At 63.9% G+C, this 21,274-nt stretch overlaps 1 protein-coding gene across 1 annotated transcript; it reads right to left on the reverse strand.

Annotated features, from left to right (window-relative positions):
* Positions 1-1,168: 1,168 nt before the first annotated feature.
* Positions 1,169-16,156, reverse strand: ECM1 (extracellular matrix protein 1). The gene is made up of 7 exons (XM_075907418.2): positions 15,948-16,156; positions 7,225-7,311; positions 6,432-6,742; positions 5,400-5,840; positions 4,415-4,635; positions 2,684-2,771; positions 1,169-2,200 (listed from the first exon to the last, which is right to left on the reverse strand). Exons 1-7 carry the CDS (start codon positions 16,006-16,008, stop codon positions 2,015-2,017), a joined length of 1,395 nt encoding a protein of 464 aa, XP_075763533.2. The 5' UTR covers positions 16,009-16,156; the 3' UTR covers positions 1,169-2,014.
* Between the last annotated feature and the right edge of the window lie 5,118 nt (positions 16,157-21,274).

The following is a 21,274-nucleotide window of genomic DNA, read 5'->3' on the forward strand; positions in this document are numbered from 1 at the left end:
CCAGGCCTGCACGCGCTGGAATCCAGAGAAGGGGGGAAGGGGGGTCTGAGCAAGCGCGTCTGGAGCGAGGCCAGTGGGGAAAGCTGGGGGAAGAGTCGGCGACGGGGCTTTCGGCGGCTGGAAAATGCCACTTCGGCAAAACCACCATTTCCCGTTGGAAGACATCGCTTTGGGCACTAGAGAGACCATTCACCCCCCCCCCCCCATTCCCCCCCGCCCCCCTGGTGTCTCACTGGCACGGCCGTGGGGAGCTGGGCGGGGGACCGGGTGCCGCAGGCCTAGGGCCGAGGCTTGGGGAGAAGCCAGGCTGGCGCGAGGGGGGCAGACCTTGCCCCTGGCCCAGCAGGAGCCGGGCGCGTCTCTGCGACCCGGTCAAGGCAGCCTCGGCGGAGCAGCTGCTGCCTCGCAGGACCTCACCGCGGGGGAGCCGGGCAGCTGGTGGGCGCAGCAGGGAGCTTGGCACGGCAGCCTGGCACGTGCCCCTTGCCAGCTGGGGCTAAAGCAGCAGGGTCCCTCCCCACCCCCCGACGGGACCGCTGGGGGGCGTTCTCCAGGAACGTGCCTGCCCCAGGGTGGGCGAGCTGCATGCCAGCCCCCTCCTGGGCCAGCCCCATGGAAACCTGCCAGTGGGCGCCTGGGCACGAACCAGCCCCTGCTGAGCCAGGGCAAAGCGCGTGCCCCTCCCCCTTCGCGCCGCGGGGCCAGGCAAAGCGCAGAGACCCGGCCTGCACTTCGTCCGTCTCCCGCCACTGCCCTGCACGTGGGCCCTCCAGCAGCGTGCGAGGCAGCGCTGTGCAGTGGGTGGAGCACCGGGCTGGGACACAGGGGTCTAACTGCAGCCACGGGGGGTCCTGGGCGATTCCCCCCCCGCCCGCTTTTCCCCCCCACCCTGGGTCTGTTCTGAGCCTAGACTCTGCCCATCCCCGTGGTATCTGCCCCATCTCCCACGTCAGCCGCACCCCCCGTAGGGGGAACTCTGGTGCCCCCCAAAAGGCCGCTGGGCAGCGATGTTGGCAAATGTGCCACGTTCCCATCCACGGCCCCGGGCCACCCGCAGGCCCCAGGGGCCCGCGTAGAGATTCACCGCGAAGAGCTCGGCCCATTGTGCCCAGGGAACCCTGCGGGAGGCGCCGGCGAAGGTGGGGGACAAACAGGAGGAATCGGGGGGTTCGTCAGGAAGGTTTATTAGGAATCTCCAGAGAGCCAGTCCCCGGCGGCGGCGAGGAGTCGACCCAGCCTCCGGGCTAAGGCACGTGCGCAGGTTGCAAGGGGCACAGCAGAGCCGTGGGGCGCGGGAGCTAAGGAACCCGCTGCCCCGCGACCCCCAAAGCCAGCTCGGGTGCTAGCGGCGAATGCTGAACGGGCCCCCCTCCTGCAGGGCGTGGGAAGGGGCCCCCCGGCCTGGCAAGCCGGATCAAGGGCTAAGGGGCTGCCCCTGGGGCGGCGGCTACAGGGCCAGCTGCTGGACCGCCTTCCGCCTGCTTCTTGCCCACCTCGGGCTGTACAACCCCCGCCCCGGGCTCTCCCAGGACCCTCCACCCCGGGACAGACTTGGAATCAGCTCCCAGCTGCTCCTGCTTGGCCGGCTGCCTTGCCGGAGAGCTCCAAGCCGGCCAGAAGGGGGCGCTGGCTGGCAGGGGAGGCCACCCCCCATCTCAAATCCTTCTCCCACCCACCCGCTGTAAGCGGAGAGGGCGGCAGGCGTGAGCGTGGGGGGGTGTCCAGCAGGGTGGGACCCCAAGGACCTGGGCCCATCTCCTGCGGCCACCCCCGGGGATGGGACCCGGAGCTCTGGGCTGGCCGCCTCCGGATTTGAGAAGCCAGCAGGCGCCGGGCTGGGCGTCCCCGCGCTGGCAGGATCCCTCGAGCGTCTCTGCGGGCCGAGGGCGCGACGGCCGGGCCGGGAAGGGCCAGCGGCCGCCTGGCTCCGGACGGGACCCAGCAGGGGCAGGGCAGGAGGAGGCTCAAGGACACAGGAGAGCGCGAGGGGAGAGAGTTCTTGTTCTTTCCGGCCTTACGCCGCCGGCTCCGGCGAGCTGGCCACTTGCCCCGGGCCCGTGCTGGCCAGGGAAATGCTGTCCAGGTAGCTGGCGTTGAAGCAGTGGGCTCGGTCCTCCTCCTCCTCCTGGGAGCAGCACTGCTCCTTGTCCTTCCACGAGTCCTTCTGCGTGGTGCACAGGGCGGCGAAGGACCGGGCCTTCTGCAGAGAGCAGCGGGCAGGAGTGGTTAGAGCCCAGTCCGGGGCATGCAGGGAGGGGCGGGACTCCTGGGTTCTACAGCTGGTGATGCCAGTGTCTTATGGCACCACTGTGACAAGCCATTTCCCTTTTCCGTGCCTCAGTTTCCCACCTCTGCACTACAGGGGGGGGGGAGAATCAACTCCCCTACCTTATGGGGGCTTGTCCTGAGCTGGGAAGGCCGTTCTCCCTGCCCCGCCCTCCCCCCAGTTACATCTCTTCCTTCCTCCCCTGCCCCGTCCCAACACTAAATGAGAGCAGTGGCTAATCATGGCACAGAAGAGCCCCCGGCTATTTAGTGAGGGGAGGGGGGATCTCACCTCCAGCCTCCCCTCCCTCCAGTCCGGCCAGAGCTCACCCCAAGCTCCGTTCTTAGACATGCAGGGGCCGAGCAGCCTTGCCATGGCCACCCGGCGCGCCCTGGTTCAGGGCAGGCTCGTACCCACCTCCTTCTCTGCGCACTGCGTCCGCTCCTCGCCCTGCAGGCGGCAGCACGGGCCCGTCAGACTCTGGATCACGCTGGGGACTGGTTTCCTAGGAACAGGAGGGAGTCGTTTGTAGCCACGTAAATCAGCGCTCAGGGTCAGCAGCAGCCTGGGGCGCTAGTCCTGGACTATACCCAGCGCCGTGCACTAGGGGGCGCTGCGCTGCCACAGGGGCCCTCTTGTGGTGGAGACAGGACAAGGTCACGGAGCAGCCGTCGGGAATCCGGGCGGTTTAAATTCGAACTCACTGAATTACGTCCTGCCTCCCTGGAAGGCTCCCGGGGGAGTCAATGGGATGCTGCACGGCCTGCTATGAACCGCAGGGTCATGCTCTCGGTTCTTCCGGCCATGGGCAGATGTTTTCCATCCATGGGTGGAATACATTTTTGGGCAGCGAGGCAGGTGCGAATGTGCACCACCCCTAGAAACACAAAACCGAGCTGTGGGCGCTCAGCTTGCCTGCAGGGTGGCACTGGAATCCCTCCCGAGTAGCCGCACGAGTTCCCGCTTACAGGGAACGCTGGTCATGATGTGGTGCGTTGTTAAATAGCTGCCCCATTCCTCCCCAGAGGTGGCTGCATTATGGGGGGGAGGGAGGGAGTGAATCCAGCATGCACAGCCTGTAAAGCACCTGGGGAGATTTCAGTGACATGTCACAAGCTTAGCCCATCTGATGATCCAGCCCAGAAAGGTTAAGTGATCTGCCTAAGGTCACAGAGGGACACCTGTGGCAGAGCCCAGAATAGATTCTCCATCACCCTGCAGCTGGGGGTTGTCATGTACGCCCCTGCCATGGGGATGGGATGTGCAGGTCACATGCTACCGAGCCAGAGCAGCATTTACACTGGGGCGAATGCGGAGAGAGATCCCAGGTTTTTGGGCTCCTGGGCGCCCGATCACTGCTCTTCACCACAGGCTGGGTCTGCCTGGCCGGCCTTCTCGGCAGGACGCCCCAGGGAGAAAGCAGAAGAGATAGTGCAAACAGGCACCACGGGCATCAGTGGGGCCGAATCCCCGCCCGGTGCAAAGGGGCAACGCTCCACGGGCGCCAGTGGGGCTGCACTGATCTGGGGTCTGGCCCACTCCTTGGACACGGGGCAAAGACCCTGCACCAGTGACAATCAGGTTCCCCCTGCCTGGGCCAGGGCCCCCCGAGGCAAACGCCAGGGCCCGCAGCTCCCCTGGCACTGGGGAAATCCGGGGGAGGGGGAGGCTCCTGCCCACGCAGGGCACAGGGGGTGTCTGGCCAGTGCTCCCTGCCGGGAACCAGCAGCCTGTGATTAAGGCAAAGGGGGGCGGATCCCCACGGGAGGGAATTTGCATCTCTCCCCGGAGCCACAAGGTGGCGCTGCAGCCTCGTGGAGCCAGCGCCTAACCCAGAAGCGGGGCCTCCGCTTCCCCAAACCCGGCCCAGGCTGGGCGGCTAATTGTCGGGGCTCCCGGCTTGCCTCCTTCCCAGGCCCCTTTCTATAGGCCACTGGCCTGCGGTGTTGTTCCAGGTGGCAACAGCCCCAGCAAGCCCTACCAGAGGCAGTGAGGTCTAGTGGGTAGAGCGGCGGGGGGAGGGAGGGGGAAAGACGACACTCCTGGGTTCTATCTGTTGTTCTACAAGGCAGTGAGGTCTAGTGGGTAGGGGGCTAATTCCCCGGGAGGCTCCGTCAGTGGGCGCAGGCCCTGGTGCGTCAGACTCACTGTTTGGTGAAGAGCTTGACCTCCCCGCACAGCAGGTCCAGGAGCTCCGGGGTCACCTCCCCCAGGCTGACAACCTGAATCTCCTTGTCGTAGGCCGGGTGCGGGGCCTGGCTGGAGAAGCAGCTGGTCCTGGCCTTGCTGTCAGGCTGCTTGCAGCACTCGTGGGGTTTGGTCTTCACCGACAGCTCCTGCTTGCAGAACTGAGCCAGGGCCTTCTCCCACTGCAGCGAGAGAGAGAAGCCGCGTCAGCGGGAGCGGGCCCACGAGCCGCCACGGCCGCGGGGCGGGATGCAGGGCACCTGGGTTCTACCCCCGGCTGCTCCCCACCCTGACGGGCCTGCCTGGGCCAGTCACCCCCAGCTGGGCCCTGCCTGTCTCTAGCTGGGGGAAGACAGGGGGGCCCTGAGGTCAAGTCGGGGCCCTCCAGCTGCGACCAAAAGACCCTGAATATTCCCGGCGCCTGCAGAGCCCCCGGGATCCAGTGCCCGTGTCCAATCTGTGCCCAGCCCCTCCCCCCCACACACCTTCCTGCATGGACAGAACAGGCGCATGGGCGGTGGATGATGGTCTGGCCCCCAACCCTGCCCCTTGCCCCGCCCCTTCACCCTGGCCCCGCCCCTTCACCCTGGCCCCGCCCCCGAGCACCACGGGGAGGGCAGGTGCTTAGAGGCAGCAACACTCCGCCCCAAGTCGACATTCTGGGGGCGGAGCCAGGCTGGCGGATTGTTAAGGCTCCGCCTCCCCCTGCCTATGGTACCCGCCGCCCCCGGCCAGCGGGGCCCAGTATAAAACAGGGCACAGAGGGGAGAAGGGGGAACCTAACGTCACAAACCCCATCGCTCCCCGGGCTGGAACGCAGACCAACGGTGCCAGGGATGCGGGGCCGGACGGACCCATCGGCCGGGGAGAGGGAAACGCCTCCCCCCTCGCCAAGAGCCCCTTGGGAGGGGCTTCCTCCCGCCCCCCGCGCGGAGCCCCCCCTCACCGCGGCGTGAGCACAGTTGACGCTCTCGCTCTTGCAGCACTTCTTGAAGTCGTTCTCCAGGCGGTTGATGGCGCGGGCCTGGCGCTGGAACCAGCCGTAGCCCGTGGTGGGGATGGCGCCGGGCAGGTAGACGGGCCGGAACGTGCGCAGCCGGCAGATGTTCTTGATGTTGCTCGGGCTGGGCTCGCCGGGCGGGAAGGAGATCTCGGGCAGCTGGGGCCACAGCTTGGTGCCGGGCAGGCCGGGCGTGCAGCGGGCCGGGTCGCCCGAGGGGCAGGCGCTGGGGGGCTCCGTGCTGCTGGCCTCGGGCTCGTAGCTGGGGTTGGGGGCCTCGCTGGCGAAGCACTGTGCCCGGCCGGCGCCAGACCGCTTGCAGCAGGGGTGGTGCTTGGTCTTCACCGAGAACTCGTCCACGCAGAACTGCTCCAGGGCGTCCTTCCACTGCGGGAGGCGGGGGGGGCGGGTCAGCGGGAGCCCAGGTCCCGCCCACCCTCGCAGGATGACCCGCCCAGAGCCCTGCACCCGCCCCAGAACGTGGCACCTTCGCTGGGCCGCCCCGGCTCAGCCCTTCGCCCTCCCCGCTGGCTCCCTCGCCGGCAAAGCCACCTGGGAGCAGCCCCCATGCCTCGGCGGCCGGGAGGAGTTCGCTGGGTCTCTGGCCGGCTCCTACAGCCGAGGGGGCAAGGGCAGGGGTCCCCCAGGGAATCCCGTAGGACCTGTGCTGTGCCCGCCGTGGGGACACAGGTCTCCCTCTCCGGCCCCATCTCCAGTCCTGTGAATGGCTGTGGAGTCCCAGCCCTCTAGGACTTCTGGGTCCCTGAGTCATCTTCCCCCACCCCAGTGATCCCCTACGCTGCAGCCTTCCTTGAGAGGGGGCAGCGTGGCCTCCTGGTTAGAGCAACCAGCTGGGACTCCGGAGAGCTCGGGTAAGTGCCTGGCTCTGGCTGTGTCAGGCCTGAGCTGTGCCTCAGTTTCCCCTTTACCTGCGGGATATGGCCCAAGCCGCCCCTCTAGCGCGGCGCAGGGACTCACCGCGCTCTCCGCACAACCCAGCCTCCCTCTCTGCTGGCAGCACTGCTCCAGGCCGGCCTCCAGGGCGTTGATGGCGTCGCCCTGGCGCTTGAGGTGGGAGAAGCTGGTCTGGGGCAGGTTCCAGGTCCCGTACGACGCCTTCTTCCTCCCCTCCCGGCAGATGTTGTCGATGTTGCTCTTGCTGGGGCGGCCGGGCGGGAAGTCGTCCAGCTTGTGACCCCAGGCCGGGCCCCGGGGGCTTGTGGCTCTGGGGCGCAGCACCGTCACCGGGGCCTGAGGCTCCCCACGGATCAGGATGGGGTCCAGTGGCCCTAAGGCGGAGGGAGAGCCAGTTCACCAGCCGGCCATCTGGGAAGGTCCAGCCTGGCCCCTGCCTGGCTCACGCGGTCGCCACGGCTTTGCCCCCCTAAGCTAAGCAGGGGGGTCTCCACCCCCCTCCATCCTGACCCCCCAGGACCCACAGCTCCGGGCTCCTGGCCAAAGCCTCCAGCCTCCCTTTGGACCCCCAGGGTGGGACTAACAGCTGCCGGCTCCTGCCCTGCAGGGGGTGGGGGTGGCCGGGGCTCGGGTGCCTCCTGCCAGGGGCGGTTCGGTCTCTAGTCCGGTCGCCAGCCCCCGAGATGCGTGTGCTCATCGCGGGCTGGTGTCAGAGCCGGGGGAGCTGGTACCCGGGTTGGTTTGGACCAGACCCACCGCCCCGATGGCCCCTGCTCCTCCCCCCTGCTCAGCACCTTCCACCCCAGCAGCATCACCCCCTGGCCCTGCGGGTTCCAGGGCAGCTCCGGCCACTCACCCTGCTCCACCACAAAGGGCAGCTCCGGGATCACTTCGCTCTGCATCAAGTCATCGGCCGTTGCCAGGGGCAGCTCCTCTTGGGCATCTGGGAGGGGGACAGCAACCGAGACAGTGAGCCGCTGTGCCCAGCGCCGCCCGGCCCACCCGGGAGCCCCGACATCCGGATCGCAGATCACCAGACCGAGCAGGGGGCTGGGGAGAGGCAGCACCGAGCCCGTAGTGCTGCTCGAGAGCCCCCCCCCCCCCGTGTGCGGCGCACGGCCCCCCCCCCCCGGGGCAATACTGAGGCTGTCGAGGCCCCCAGAGACGTGCTCCGGAGCCCCAGGAACGCCAAGAGTCACAAGGCGGCTCCTCCCCACGCACAAAACGTTCACGAGATCGGCTCAGAAAATCGGGACAAGAAATACACGGGACACGGGGGGTCCTTTGTCTTGGACTCTGGGGTTTTAGCCGCTGGGGTCGGGTTTTCCTGCTTCTCCCCTAAGCGCCAGGGTGAGCCGTGGTCTTATTAGCAAAGCAGAGACTCGCGTAGTCCCGGGACTCCGGGGGCTGGGGCTTTATGGAAAACGATTGTGACCTTTGGGATTCGGCTCCCAGATTTGGCCACTAGGGGGACCAGGAAGCCTGATAATTATCAGCCCTGTCCCCATATTAGGGGCTGTGCCTAATACACGTGCGGCGCCACCCCCCTGCAAACCCAACATGTCCCCATTGTTCCTGCTTGCTACCAGGCCGGCACGACCCGGGGCACCTCAGAGAGAGCCCCCCGTGGGCCCAGCCCCCTTCAGCGCTGGCATCGCCCATGGGGCCGATTGGCCACGATAACGCCGCCCCACAGGAACCGCAGCCAGGCCTGCGTTAGTCCTGGGTTAATCCACACACCAGCCAGCCACCCCGCTGGGGCATGGGAGCCCAGGGATGGGAGAGCGGGGGGCTGCGGGTGGGGAGGGAGGGGCGGGGCAGAGCTGCGGGTGGGGAGCCCAGGGATGGGAGAGCGGGGGGCTGCGGGTGGGGAGCCCAGGGATGGGAGAGCGGGGGGCTGCGGGTGGGGAGCCCAGGGATGGGAGAGCGGGGGGCTGCGGGTGGGGAGTGAGGGGCGGGGCGGAGCTGCGGGTGGGGAGCCCAGGGCTGGGAGAGCGGGGGGCTGTGGGTGGGGAGTGAGGGGCGGGGCGGAGCTGTGGGAGGAGCCTGTAGGGGAACCCGGACACCCTCCCGTGACCAGAACAACAACGTCTGCAGTGCTAGGCCTCGTCCCGGCCTCGTCCCGCATATGGATCTAACACCACCCTAGGTCTGATTCAAGCTTGGGCACCAACGCAGGCCAGGCCAGGCAGGGTGGGGGGGGTCAGGAGAGCTGCCCAATTATGCAGCATCTGTACAGGACAGAGAGACCAGAAGCACCTGGGACGGGTACCGCCCATCGTTTGATGAGAGACAAATTCAAGAGACAGCCAGAAAAACTATGAATGAATGAAGCACTTTTGCAATATTTTGGCACAGCCAAATGTACCCTCGCTACCGGCACCATCGGCACTTTACGCAAAACGTAGCGGATTGGTAGATACGACTAGAACGACCGAGTCTCGCTTGGCTATAAATAGAGGGGTAGAGAAGATAATCGGGGGAGGGAATAACCACAGGGCCTGCTTTCAATGTAACAAGGGATCCCAGCGCCTGGCGATCCGACCCGTGGGAGTCGGAGGGACCACGCCCTCCTGCCTGGGACTGCAGGTGGCATACGGGTGAAGTGTAAGTGAACTAGGCTCAGTGATTGTATTAGAATAATCGTCTATGACCTGCTTTTGCACTGTATTAATTGCTTTAGATTTTAACCCTTCAGTATTTTGCACAGTAATTGTTTAGAAGGCTTGTAAAACTTCAATGACCATGTTAACTGTTTAGAGCTTGCAATAAATGAGAAAATGGTTAAGTCTCTTGAGCGTTCTGGTTTCCCTTGGATCTAAACAAACAGAAAAAACCCCACAACCACACAAGAGGCTAGGGCTGGGCGAGCACTGCAGGTCAGGAGTGAGGGGCGGGGCGGAGCTGCATGTGGGGAGCCCAGGGCTGGGAGAGCAGGGGGCTGCAGGTGGGGAGCGAGGGGCGGGTCAGAGCTGAGCATGGGGAGCCCAGGGCTAGGCTAGCAGGGGGCTGCAGGTGGGGAGCCCAGGGCTGGGAGAGCGGGGGGCTCCAGGTGGGGAGCAAGGGGCGGGTCAGAGCTGAGCATGGGGAGCCCAGGGCTAGGCTAGCAGGGGGCTGCAGGTGGGGAGCCCAGGGCTGGGAGAGCAGGGGGCTGCAGGTGGGGATTGAGGGGCGGAGCAGAGCTACATGTGGGGAGCTCAGGGCTGGGCTAGCAGGGGCTGCGGGTGGAGAGTGAGGGGCGGGAGGAGTCAGTTGTCCCCCAGTGGAACAGAACCCAAGACTCCCCGCCACTACTCCCCTGCGCTGGCCACGCGGCTGCTTATTCCCTGCGCGGCTGCCGCTTTTCTTTCGCCTGTTCCCAAGGCTTTGCTCACCAGGCACCTGGCGTGCGACGCGGGGGGCTGCTTCCGCAGCGGGGGGCGGGCCAGCAGTGCCTGGGCGCTACCCCACTTCCAAAGACATTCACCGGTTGGGGCGCCTGCCTCCAGCCCAGGGCGGATTTTCCTTCCGTGACTCGTCGTTTCCCTGCAGACGGTGGTTTTGTGGGGCAGGTCTGGGCCTGGGGTGGTGATGGAGCCGGTGACGCAAACCCCCTGTCCCTCGAGGCCTCTCCTACGCAACCGCTCACCTGCTCTCACTCGGCTAATCCCAGGGCAGATCCATCGCTAGCAAGGGACCAACCTAGAGAGCTGGGTTCTAGACCCCTGGCTGCCCCGAGCCGCAGGAGAAGGCAGCCCGTCCGGCCCCCTGCATTGAGGCAGGTCCGAGGGTTTCGGCAAGTCGCACCCTGGCTCCGTCCTGCCTCCCCACAGTTGCCTACTTGGATGCAACCTGTCGCTCTGGGGCCTATGGGAGCGCCTGTAAGAGCAGATCCCAGCGTGCCGGTCTCTGCAAGCCAACGGGTCAGGCTGGCTGCACCTGGCTGCACCCGCCCTCCCCCGGGGATCCCTGCCCTTGCGTGAAGGATGCTTCCCGCTTCGGCGGCTTTTCTCTCCCAAGCACGGAGCAAATTCTGCCGACCCCTCCTCCGACCTGAGCCAGGACAGTAAGCACCCTCTGGTACCCGGGGAAAGGGAGCCAGGCCCTGCCAGCCAATCGAAGTGCCCCGCAGGGGATGAGAACCCCTCCCAGCCAATCAAAGTGCCCCACAGGGGATGAGAACCCAGGAGGTCCCGGCTCTCTGTTAACATTGGCACAGGACCACCCATTGCCAGCCTGCGGTGTTGTCTCCATCCCTCTCCCCTTTGTCTCAGGCCTAGATCTTCCCTCTCCCAAGGAGTCCATGGCTAGGATCAGCCGCGGCCGGAGAAAACGGGGCCCACAGAAGACAACTGAGGGCAGCACCTCGTTAGAGCTGACGGGAGGGGAATTGCTCATCCGGGGCTGTGGGTGGACTCCTCCGTGGGCGGGCCCCTTCCTGCACCCTGCGTCGCCCCGTTGAGCTCCGTGGTGCAAGGAACCCGGTGAGGCGCCTCACATGAGTAAAACCTCGCACGGGCACAAGGGTTGGTGCAACGCCCTCCAGGCTGGTCGTGACCGGGGACAGAGCCAGAGAGGTGACGCTGCCGCTCTACCCAGCCGCAGGTTTGAAGTCCTCGGCCGTGCAGGGCCACGAGCCCACGCAGCACCGATCCAAATTCAGGCCGGCTCCCTGCCAGACGCTTTCCTCACACACAAGTGACGGGGCCCAAGGGAGGAGGTCCCCGGCGAGCCCCCACGTCCGACTAGATGCCCCCACGCTCCCTCCTGGGCTTGGAATCTAGGAATTTTCTGAACTTCCGTCCCACCCCGCAGGCGCCACGGACCCAAACCCCTCCAAGTCCCAGAGCGCAGTCTGGGCCAGCGCCAGCACCCGAGGCGAACGGCCTCCATCTCGGGGGGCCGCCGGTCTGTCGCCACCCAGACGGGCTCCCGGGAGAGGGTGGTTTTGCTCAAGGCGCGGGCGGGCCCTGAATGTGCGGGCGGTGCCGACGGAACTGGAGCCGCACTGTGATTGGCTGCAGAGAGGGCACACGGGTCTGTGCCGCGTGCAATCCGGCCCCCCCTCGCTCCACGTGCGTGTCGTTTTACTCCCCCCGGGGAGGAAAACGTCTAAGTGGACAGAGACCAGCGGAACCTGGCAACCCCCTCGCAGGCCACACGGAGAACCCCACGGGCTCAGGCCGCCAGTGCCAGACGCAAGGGAGCCGCTGGGCCGCCTGTTCTCAGCCTCGCTCAGCTGCGGAGCTCAGATCTTCTGAGTGGAGGCCCCAACCCTTTGGGAAAGCTCGACACAGTCTGCAATGACCCCCCCCCCCCGGGTGCCCGGAGCGCAGATTGGAAACCACTGAGCTAGGGAAAGGTCCTGCTGGGACTTCTCCAACAGGCTGTTGTGTAAGAAGCCACTAACGAACGCAGAGCGGGGGGGGGGGGGGGGGGGGGCGCCATCGTTAGGCCCCCAGCCAAAACCGCAATCAACGTGATGGAATCTTCTACTGACAAACAGAAACGGCCCGTGCCAAGGAAAGAGAAACACCAGAGCCGGTCAGAAGTGGAGAGTGCAGAGCGCAGGACCGGGCTGCGCGCAGGGGAGGGGGACTGACAGCAGCGAGAGCACTGGGGAGGAGACCTGGGTTCAGTTCTTAGCTCTGCCACTGACTGTCCCCGGGGCCTTGAGCAAATCGTGTGCTCGCGGCATGCCTCAGTTTCTCCTGCTGGGGGCGTACGTGTGGCATAGCGGATAGAACATTGGGCTAGGAATCAAGAGCGATGTTCTATCCCTTCTCTGCCACTGAGCTACCGGGTGATTTGGGCAAGTCGCTCCCTGTGCCTCAGTTTCCCCTATGTATCTTAGGGAGATGGCACGGACCTCCTTTGTAAAGCACTTGAAGATGAGCGGATGAGAAATGGCATGGAGGTGCTAGAGATTCATACGCTCATCTGATACATGCACAGAAGGACCCTGTCTCATCGCACCGGGAGCGTATTCGAGCCGGGACTGTCTGGGTGAGTCTGTGCAGCGCACTGGGGCCCTCACTCAGCTACTGTGACGTCCAGTGGCACATGCAGGATTGATTCTCTAGGAGTCTCGGGGGATCAGTCCTGTCCATTTTAAAATCCCCCAAGGAATGGGGCTCCCACAGCCAGAGACCCCCCTCTCTGCTTATTCAGCCTGGATTTTATCCCACTGCTTCTATTGCTCTTCGAAACACACGCCGAGATGCCTCCTACGTAGCCACTCTTTGGCCACGAGCCTCGTGCATGTAATCGGTCCCTTTGGGAAGCCTCGTGGCCACAGACTACGAAACTTTTTCTGGGAAGGGGGACACGCCCCCCTTGTAAGGATTCTTCCAGCCAGGACCCCACCCTGAGGGGCTCCCGGAACGAGGGAGGAGTCCGCACGGTGGATCACTGTGGCCTTCGTTACTGGCCAGCTGGGTGCACAACAGGACTGCCGGGCGCTGTGAAAATTCGTAGCGGTCTGGGTTAGCGGGAAGGGGTCGGCCACAGCAGGCACTGCCCTTTACACGGTTTTGCCCTTTGTCCCGGACGCCTCACAAGACGGTTGCACTGCACAGCGTCTCGTCTGGGCTCCGCGCTTGCTCGGCACAAACACGTTCAGGGTTGGAGTTCTTCCCCGCTCCCTGGAAGCTGCTGCAGGGGGTTGTTTTGCATTTAGACTCCCGGGAGCTACCAGCCAGCCCGGCTGGGATCCGTTTATTTCTGAAATTCCTGAGGCGGGAGCAGGAAGCGGGGGCAGGCCGTGGAGCTAGCCTTATATAAGGCACGCAGATATATTTAGCAGGCGATAATGCAAAGCACAGAAGATAGGGGGTGGAGGGGCCTTGGCCCCTGCCCTGGGGCTTTCAGGTCACAATTGCCGTGTCCAGGGGCCGTTCCCCCTTAGACTGTCTGAGGTGCTGAGCAAGGCTAGCTCCCACTAGTGTCCAGCCAGTTGCTGGGACATCAGCCCAAGGAGGAGTGTGGGCTCTAGTCTGGGACTTAGGAAACCAGCATGCCAGTCTCTGCTCTGCCACCGACTCCCTCCATGACCCTGGGCAAGTCACTTAGTCGCCCTGTGCCTCAGTTTCCCCACCTGCTCAATGGGCACAGTAGCCAAGTGCTACCCCAGAGGGGCATGTGAAGATAAATCCATGAAGGTCTGGGAAGTGATTAGGCCAGATCAGTATCAAAGAGGGAGCACTGCAGGGCAAAACTGGGACTAGAGGCCAAAGGCACCGAGTGGAATTTACAGTAACCCTTGAATGAGTTAGGGGCCTGCTTCCTCTTGACTGTCCAAGGGAGTCGGGCACCAAAGCAGGGTGCTTTCAGAACTCGGGCTCGGCTCCCACTGGCATCACTAGGCACCGAAATACCGTTGCCAATCTTCAAGTGAGCCAGGCACTTAGACAAGTTGGCCAGGGTGACAAGCGGAGCAGCCGGGAAGCTGGGCACAGCCTGCCCACGCCTGGGCGCACAGCTGGTCAGCACCGGTGTCTCCGGGTGGCCAGCACAGCCCTTCCCCCCTCTACACCCCCCTGTGACTGTCAGGTGACCCTGGCTCTTTTTCCTGGCCGTGCACCACGGACGCGTCAACCCCCCGAGGGACGGCCTGGCAAAGCCACGAAACTCGGGCTGAGCCGGATCACAGAGCGACAGGGGCCGGGAACCCTTCTGCCTTTGCTCGGAGGGGCGCTGGCAGGGCTGGGCACCGTGAGCCCGAGACCTCCCCGCACCAGCTCCGATCAGACAGGTGAGTGAACACCCCAGTGCGGCCCCAGTGCCAGGGGAGGGGCCAGCGCCCCACGTGCCAGCCCCTCGGAGATGCCAGCCCCCTGCTGCCACGGCCAGGCTCTTTCAGCCCCCCGGCTCCATCAGCAGGAGCGCCGGCCCGTTGCCTGGGGCGGGGCAGGTTTGCGAGGGGAGCGCTGCGGATGACGGGGGCAGATTTTCCCCGGGTTTAACATTTCAGGAGCAGCCCCGGGGGTCCAAGCGCAGCCACCGGAAAGGAGGGAGCAGCGGTGGAGCGTGCACCTCGGAAAGCCCTTGGGGGGGTCTCATTCTGCACCCCCCCAACTTGTCACTCTTGCTATCCCCCACCCCGGCCTACAGACTTGCTCGAAGGGCGCCCAGGCTGGGGAGGCCTCCGCTGTGCCCTCCATGGGCCCTGGTGACCGACAAGGCAGCCCAGAGAGACGGCCTCTTTCTGCCGTCTCCGGTGACAGCTCCATGGAAACAGGACCAGCATCACCAGGGCCCATGAGGGCCAGCAGGGTTGGCTGCCCTGGACCGACAAGCAGGGGAAGAAGGGGCTGGGGATGGAGAGGATGGGGACTAACCACAGCTGGGTGGGCTGCCTGCCTTCCATGCGGCCTCTCCCACGGACCTGTCCAGAGGGACCCGTCCCCACGGAGCAGGGGATGTTCCGCCTCTAGGCCCAGCCAGGCCTGGCGTCTCCGCGAGGTTCCCGGCAAAGGGTTGGGTTAAACCAGGGCGGTTTGGGCTCCCCACGCGGCCCGCGGGAGGGATCCTTTGAACGGGCCCCCCGGGAACAGGCTCCACAGCGGCTCCCAGGCAGGCGCGCACTGAAAGACGCAAGGGACGGGCTGGCTGGACCAGACGGGTGCAGGGTGTCCAGGTTTCTAGCCCCCAGGGAGGCATGGTGGGAAGTGCTTTGTATTCATCAGTGTGAACCCATCTATTTGCATATAGATTTGCATGACTATGCAACCACACTGAAGCGGCGGCCCCCCCCAGGCGCGGGGAGTATCACTGGGGGGCCCGGGCTTGCAAAGCGGAGTAGCCCTGGTTTAAAGTGTCCGAGACCCCTACCAGCCCGGGCTGGATTCGAACCGGGGAGCGCTCGCAAAGCATCCCCCAGCCAGCGCCCCCCCCCCCAGTCGGACCCCAGGGCGTCCCCACTAGGAGTCGCCCCGGGACGCACCCGTGCAGCGCTCAAGCCGGGAAGCTGGCAGGGACCGATGCGCTATAACGCACCCGCGCTCTGCAGTCGGGCAAAAGAGCCCCGCTGTGCGCAACCGGGAGTCGGCCGCGGGGAAAACATTCCCCCGCTGCAGCGAAGCAGCCTGCGGTGGGACGGCCCCTATTACAATGAACCGCACCGACGGGGCGGCCGGGACTGGCTCCCCCCCCCCGTTTTCCCTGCGAGGGTCCCTTTTAGGGAGGCTTGGTCGCCGCAGCGCCCTCGCCAAGAGACAAAAGGTTTGTCCTGGGAGTCTTCGCCCCGAGCCAGCAGCTGGGGGAGCACGTGGCGTGGATGTTGCTAGGATCCGGGGGGGGTCTCCCCCTAAAGCAGAGGCGGTGACCCCAGAGACCCTGCCTGCCCCTTCGCAACACGGTTACTCTATGGGCCGCCGTGCGCACCACCCAGGATCGGGGCCCTGTTGCGCGCAGACGCGGCGAGAGCCCGGTGGAAGGAAGAGGCAGAAAGGCTGGGCGAGGGCAAGCGAGGCGCTGCGATTTGCCGGGGAGGAGGGGCAGGATCCCCAAGCCCCCCCCCCCCCCGCCCAGGCCCTACCCCCCGGGTCTGCAAGCCCAGCACGACCCCGAGCACCGCAGGGAGCGGGGCCGGGCACTCACCTTGCGGCGCGGCTCTGGCCAGACACAGCAGCGGAACGAGCAGCAGCGCGGAAGCCCTCATGGCGAGGTGGCGGGGGCGCAGGACTCGGCCCTCTTGGCGCAGCGCTGGGGAGCTCGGTGGCCGAGGTTCTCCAGGGAGCTGATGTTCATTTCCTCCCCTTCCCAGCCTTTAATAGGCTGCCAGGCGGAGGGGACCGAGGGAAGCTGAGTCATCCGCTTGACGTGGGCGGACACGCCCTGCAGCGCGCAGCTTCCTCCCCCGCCGAGAAAACAGCCCAAACAATCCCCCCCCCCCCCCGGTCATTTTACAAGGCAGCCAGAGGCCAATCGGGGCAAAGCGACTGGCACAATCCAGACCCCCCCTCGGCGTGTCACGCTTCGCTCATGCATGATCCCCCTGACATGTGAGCGCCCAAGGACACGTGTCAGCTGGTAAATATCAGTCAAAATCCACCCCCCCCCGCGCGCCCCCACACACTGATGGTCCCGTCGATACGATCGCCAGGCCCGAGAGGCAGATGCGCTTCGGGAGGTCGCTAGTGGGAGCCCGGCGGTTTGGATTTTTGCCCGAGGCTTCTTGCAAACGGGCCGGGGGCAGAACGGGAAAGGAGGGACGATGTGTCGGTTTCCTTTGGCCCCTGGGGGGGCTGGCAAGCTTATAAAGCTCCCCCCCCCCTCCAGCGTCTCTCCTGCCGGGAAATAACAGCTCTGCCCCCTGCCCCTCACCTGTCCGGCTGCTAGGAACCTTCCAAGGGATAAAAAGCTCAAAAGAGGCTGAAAAACCCACCTGCAGGGCAGCTGCTGAAAGGAGAGAGGGAGAAAATTCTGCCAAGTCTCACACTCGTAGCCCTGGTCTCTGGAGAGTGATTGGACACGGAAGGCTTCACCTTAGCGATGGTCAAGCTCCAACAGAGTCAACCCTGGCCCACTCCAGGCACAACTGCAGCCCGGGTGACATCCGCAGGGCTGGAACTAGGGCGCGGCAAGAGGGGTACTTGCCAATTGCAGAGTCAGCAGGGGGTGCACAGCCTGCTGCTGCAGTTGAGCCCAGATAAGCCCCTGCTGCTGCTACCTCCCCTGTGCAATTACTCTCCAGAGAAAATTATTTCATCCTGAGGTAGGAATTTTTGCTTTCAAGTTGAATTCCTACCCCAGCCCCCTTTCTGTGCATGGCCGGCCCCAGGGCCAGCAGGGCCCAGCAGATCAAATAGTGTTTCTCAAACTGGGGGCCCCATGCCCCGAACGCCGATTGTGCGCGAGGGGAGGTGTTCCATGGTATTGCCACCCCTACTGCTGCACTTCAGAGCTGGGCGGCTGGCAAGCAGCAGCTGGTGGCCAGGCACCCAGCTCTGGAGCAGCACTAAGTCGGGTGGTACCGGCTGCTCCGGCTTCCCAGGCTGCTCCATGCTGTGTCCCTAAGGAACCTTCTGCTCTGCCAGCTGGCTAGGAGTCAGCTCTGGCTGTGGATGGGGGCCCAGGGCCCAGGGCCCAGGGCCTCCCAGTATTACCCCACACGCCAGGTCACAAGAGCACGAGCAGGTTCTCAGCTCCCCGAACCCTCCTTCTCCGCTCCCTCCAGCTTTTCCTGCATCCTCTCAGAGTGCAGAGACTCTGAACTAATGCCCAGTCAGGTACTAAGGCACCTAATGGGGCTACAAGGTGCCCAACTCCCTTTGACAGTCAAGGGGAGTGAGGCACCCAACTAACGTTGTTCATGCTGCTCGGTGTCTAAATACTGGCCCTCCTTCTGCCCTGGTGCGCGTTCTCAGAGACATCTCTGGTCCTACTCACTGCAGCCTCAGAGCACTTTATTGGATTTAGCCTCACCCCCACCCTCTATTATCCCCCAGGTTCAGGTGAGGGAAACTGAGGCACAGAACATCTAAAGGCCTTGCCCAGGGTCACAGATGGAGGCTGTGGCAGAGCAGGGTCCCAAGACTTGCATCCTAACCATCCCCTCTCTTTGACTGCTGAGGTGCCAGCGCCCTGAGCGGAGTCGGTGGGAGAAAGTGACGCTCAGACCTTGGGCAATCCAGCCCCTTTAACGAGTCCGAAACTGACCCTCTGTCATGGAAACTGGGACCTGAACGCCCGAGGGGAGAGGCCACTTCTCCCCCCCCCCCCCCGCCCTTGTTCAGTGCTTTGCCTTATCTGTGCTCCTCATCTCAGCAGCAGCTCCACGACCTCCCCACGCTTCCTGCTCCCGCCTCCGGAATGTCTGAAATAAACCCATCCCGGCGGGGGCTGCCTGGTAGCTCCCCGAGTCTAAATGCAAAAAACCCTCTTCTGGATAATGTGAGCGCAGGGAAACCAAGGCAGCCCCGTAGCAGCCAGAGGCTCTGGCACTCCTGGCACAGGAACAGGAGAGGAACCCGGCTCGCTCTCCCCTGACTGGCACCTGGAGCTCTAATGCGCTAGGCGCTGTACATCCACCCAGAAGGAGACAGGGCCTTACGGAACATGCACTGACTGGTCTCCGGGGTGGGTCTGTGTCTGCACACTGGCTCGTGCACTAATGGAGTCCTGGCCCCATGACGGGCTGTCGCACACACACCACGTGATGGTCACCACCCTCCATGGCACAGATGGAGAAAGTGAGGCATGGAACAGGAGTGAGGCTCCTGCAAAGTCACTCAGCAAGTCGGTGGCGGAGCCGGGAATAGAACCTAAGTCCCTAGTCCAAACTCGAACGCCAAGCCTTTCGCCACCACGACCTCAGCGTATCCCAGACACTGTCAGTCTCTTGCAGCTCAGCTCCCTTTATAATGAGCGGTCCTGCAGCCACTTAGATTAGAGACTAACCAAAATCTATAGAATCATGAACTTTCATGGGCAAAACCCACTTCCTCAGATGAGTTGGAGTGGATACAACAGAAACCAAGAGATCTATAGAACAGCAGAAGTACCTGTCAATTGTAGGACTCGTGTTAATGAGGCTAATTAAGGTTATCCCTCTTTAGTAGGTGGGGAAACTGAGGCACAGAGGGATCTGGGGACAGCAAGTGGGGAGTGAATAAGGGGTGGGGTGAATCCAGGAGTTCAGATGGCCACTCTGGTGCCATCCACTCTTCACTGTGTTCTGAGGAAACCCCCAGATACGGCTCCTCCTTTGAACCTCACCCCACGTCCTGCGGAAGTTGGTCACAGAAGCTGCGCGACCAGGCGCTCTGACCTGAATCATGGCAGTTTGGTACGGCGGAGGCAGGCACACCCGGCTCTTCCTCCGCTTGTTGGGGATCCAGGTGCAAGTCACTTCCCCGGGATCCAGGCCTCAGTTTCCCCAGTTGCCTAGCAGCCATGACAGCGCCGACTTGCCTAACTGGATGGTGCTGCTGGGTTTGCTGGCAGTGCATGCCACTCAGCTGACTGAGCATCATTCATAAAATCGTCAGCCCTGGTCATTACCTGGGGCTTTTCATTAGTTGCTCTCAACGCACTTTGCACCTGTTGGCAGAGAAGAAATAACCTGGTTCTTCTTCACGCTACTGGGGCCGGGCAAAGGGAGCTGAAAGTGGCCATCACGCTCCGTTCAATACCACCACCTGGCTTTTCCCTCAGCAGATCTCACAGCACTTTATGAACGAACCCAGTGTCATTAGCCCCAGAGAACAGACGGGGAAACTGAGGCACAGAGCGGGGACGTGACTTGTCCTAGGTCAGCCAGCGAGTGGTTGTCAGAGTTGGGAATAAAATACAGATGGCCTAGTGGGGCAGCGGGGGAAGCCAAGGGGAGGCATCCAGGCTGGGGTTCACCCCGGCGCGCTCCGCTCAGGCTGGCAGGAGCGTTTGATGCTCACGCTGCGAACGACAATTCCAGGAGAAGGCAGGTTGAGAAGCAGGGCCCGGGGGAAGCAGCTGAAGTGCTGGTGAGATCATGCAGGAACAGATCCTGCCTTGAACCAGCTTCTGCAAGATGCGCTCGTGGGACTGCACCCGTAGAGAAGCAGGTGAGAGAGAACAAGGTGTAGCTCAGTGGTTCTGGCACTGGCGTGGGCGGGACGGGACATTCTTCACTCACCTGCTAGGTGACCTTAGACAAAATCATTTTCCCGCCCACACGGTGCCAGCCCGGCCTAATTAGATTGTGCCGGATGCTGCAGAGACAAGCCCTCGCAATGGAGTCTCGGCAGGCGCTCGTCTACACTAGACAGTTAATTCAGATTAAGGGAGGGTGTGACATTAAAGCACAGTGGCTAATCTGGTTGGCCGAGCACGAACGCAGCCAGTGTTAGAACTATGACACACCACAGCGAACCGGGGCACTTCCAGGGATCGCCCTTCGAGCGCGGAGCAGAGCCGAGCGGAGAGGACGTTTCCCTGCTACAGTCGCTGCGCACGCTGGCTCCACAACCCAGACACTGATGTCAGTCAGCAGAGCGCCCCCGATTTACTCTGGTCTAGCGGGACCTGGCTGTGAGGGAGGCGTAAGGAGGCCCTCTGGGCACGGCAGTGACCAGCCTAAGGGACACGGCCCCTCCCCAGCTCCTTCTTCCCTGCCTTCCAGCCAGGAACTAACTCCCACTCTTCCAGCCCTGCCCACAGCCAGGGCAGCATGCCACCTTCCTTTGTTTCTCCCCATGGGAGGCCACAGGTCAGACAGGTTTTTGAGTCACCTTTGCATATTGAGGTTTTCCCTGCTGGGTCTTGCTCCAGACAGCAGAGGTCACTACAGCCCAGCAAGTACCCCCACTACATCACACCCCCGTTTGCCCTCCAAGCTGGGGGGTGCCAGGCAAGGACAATGGAACGGTGGAGCTGGCAGCCAGGGACCTGAGGCACGGGGAGCGGGACAGCAGCAGAGCCCCAACTAAAACCTGGGGGTGCCCATGCTTAGATCTCACATCTATGGCACCCTGGCTCTGGGTGCCGCTTGCAAAGATCTGCTCGGCGTGGGGGGGGGGGGTGTTGCTCCCACCTGGAGGAGGCCTGGCTCCTTCGAGAGCTGCCCTAGTCCCTGTCACCTGGCTCCCGGGCACAGCGCCACTCGGGTTTGGCCAATCCAGGTGCCAACGCGCACAGATCCGGGGCCCTTTCCACAGGGGGACCAGGGCAAACTGCCTCCCGCAGGCAGCCCCGAAGGCAGGAACCGTTCTGCGGGAAGTAGGAGAGGAGCTTTGTGGGGGGGGGGGGGAGCCAAGCGGGGCCAGTCTGCTCCGTTAGGCCACGAAACGTCCGTTAACAACGGGACCTGGCTCTCAGGGCCCTTCTCCATCAGCTGGCACCTTGTGCAGTTGCTACACCTGTGCCAAGGGCTCCGGGCGCAGGGTCCAGGTGAGTCACCCTGGCGTCCGCCAGCTGGCAGGGAAGTCGTTGCCGACCCTGGGAAA

The sequence above is a fragment of the Pelodiscus sinensis genome, chromosome 22, assembly GCF_052426305.1.
Source record: "Pelodiscus sinensis isolate ZL-2025 chromosome 22, ASM5242630v1, whole genome shotgun sequence".
NCBI lineage: Eukaryota > Metazoa > Chordata > Testudines > Trionychidae > Pelodiscus > Pelodiscus sinensis.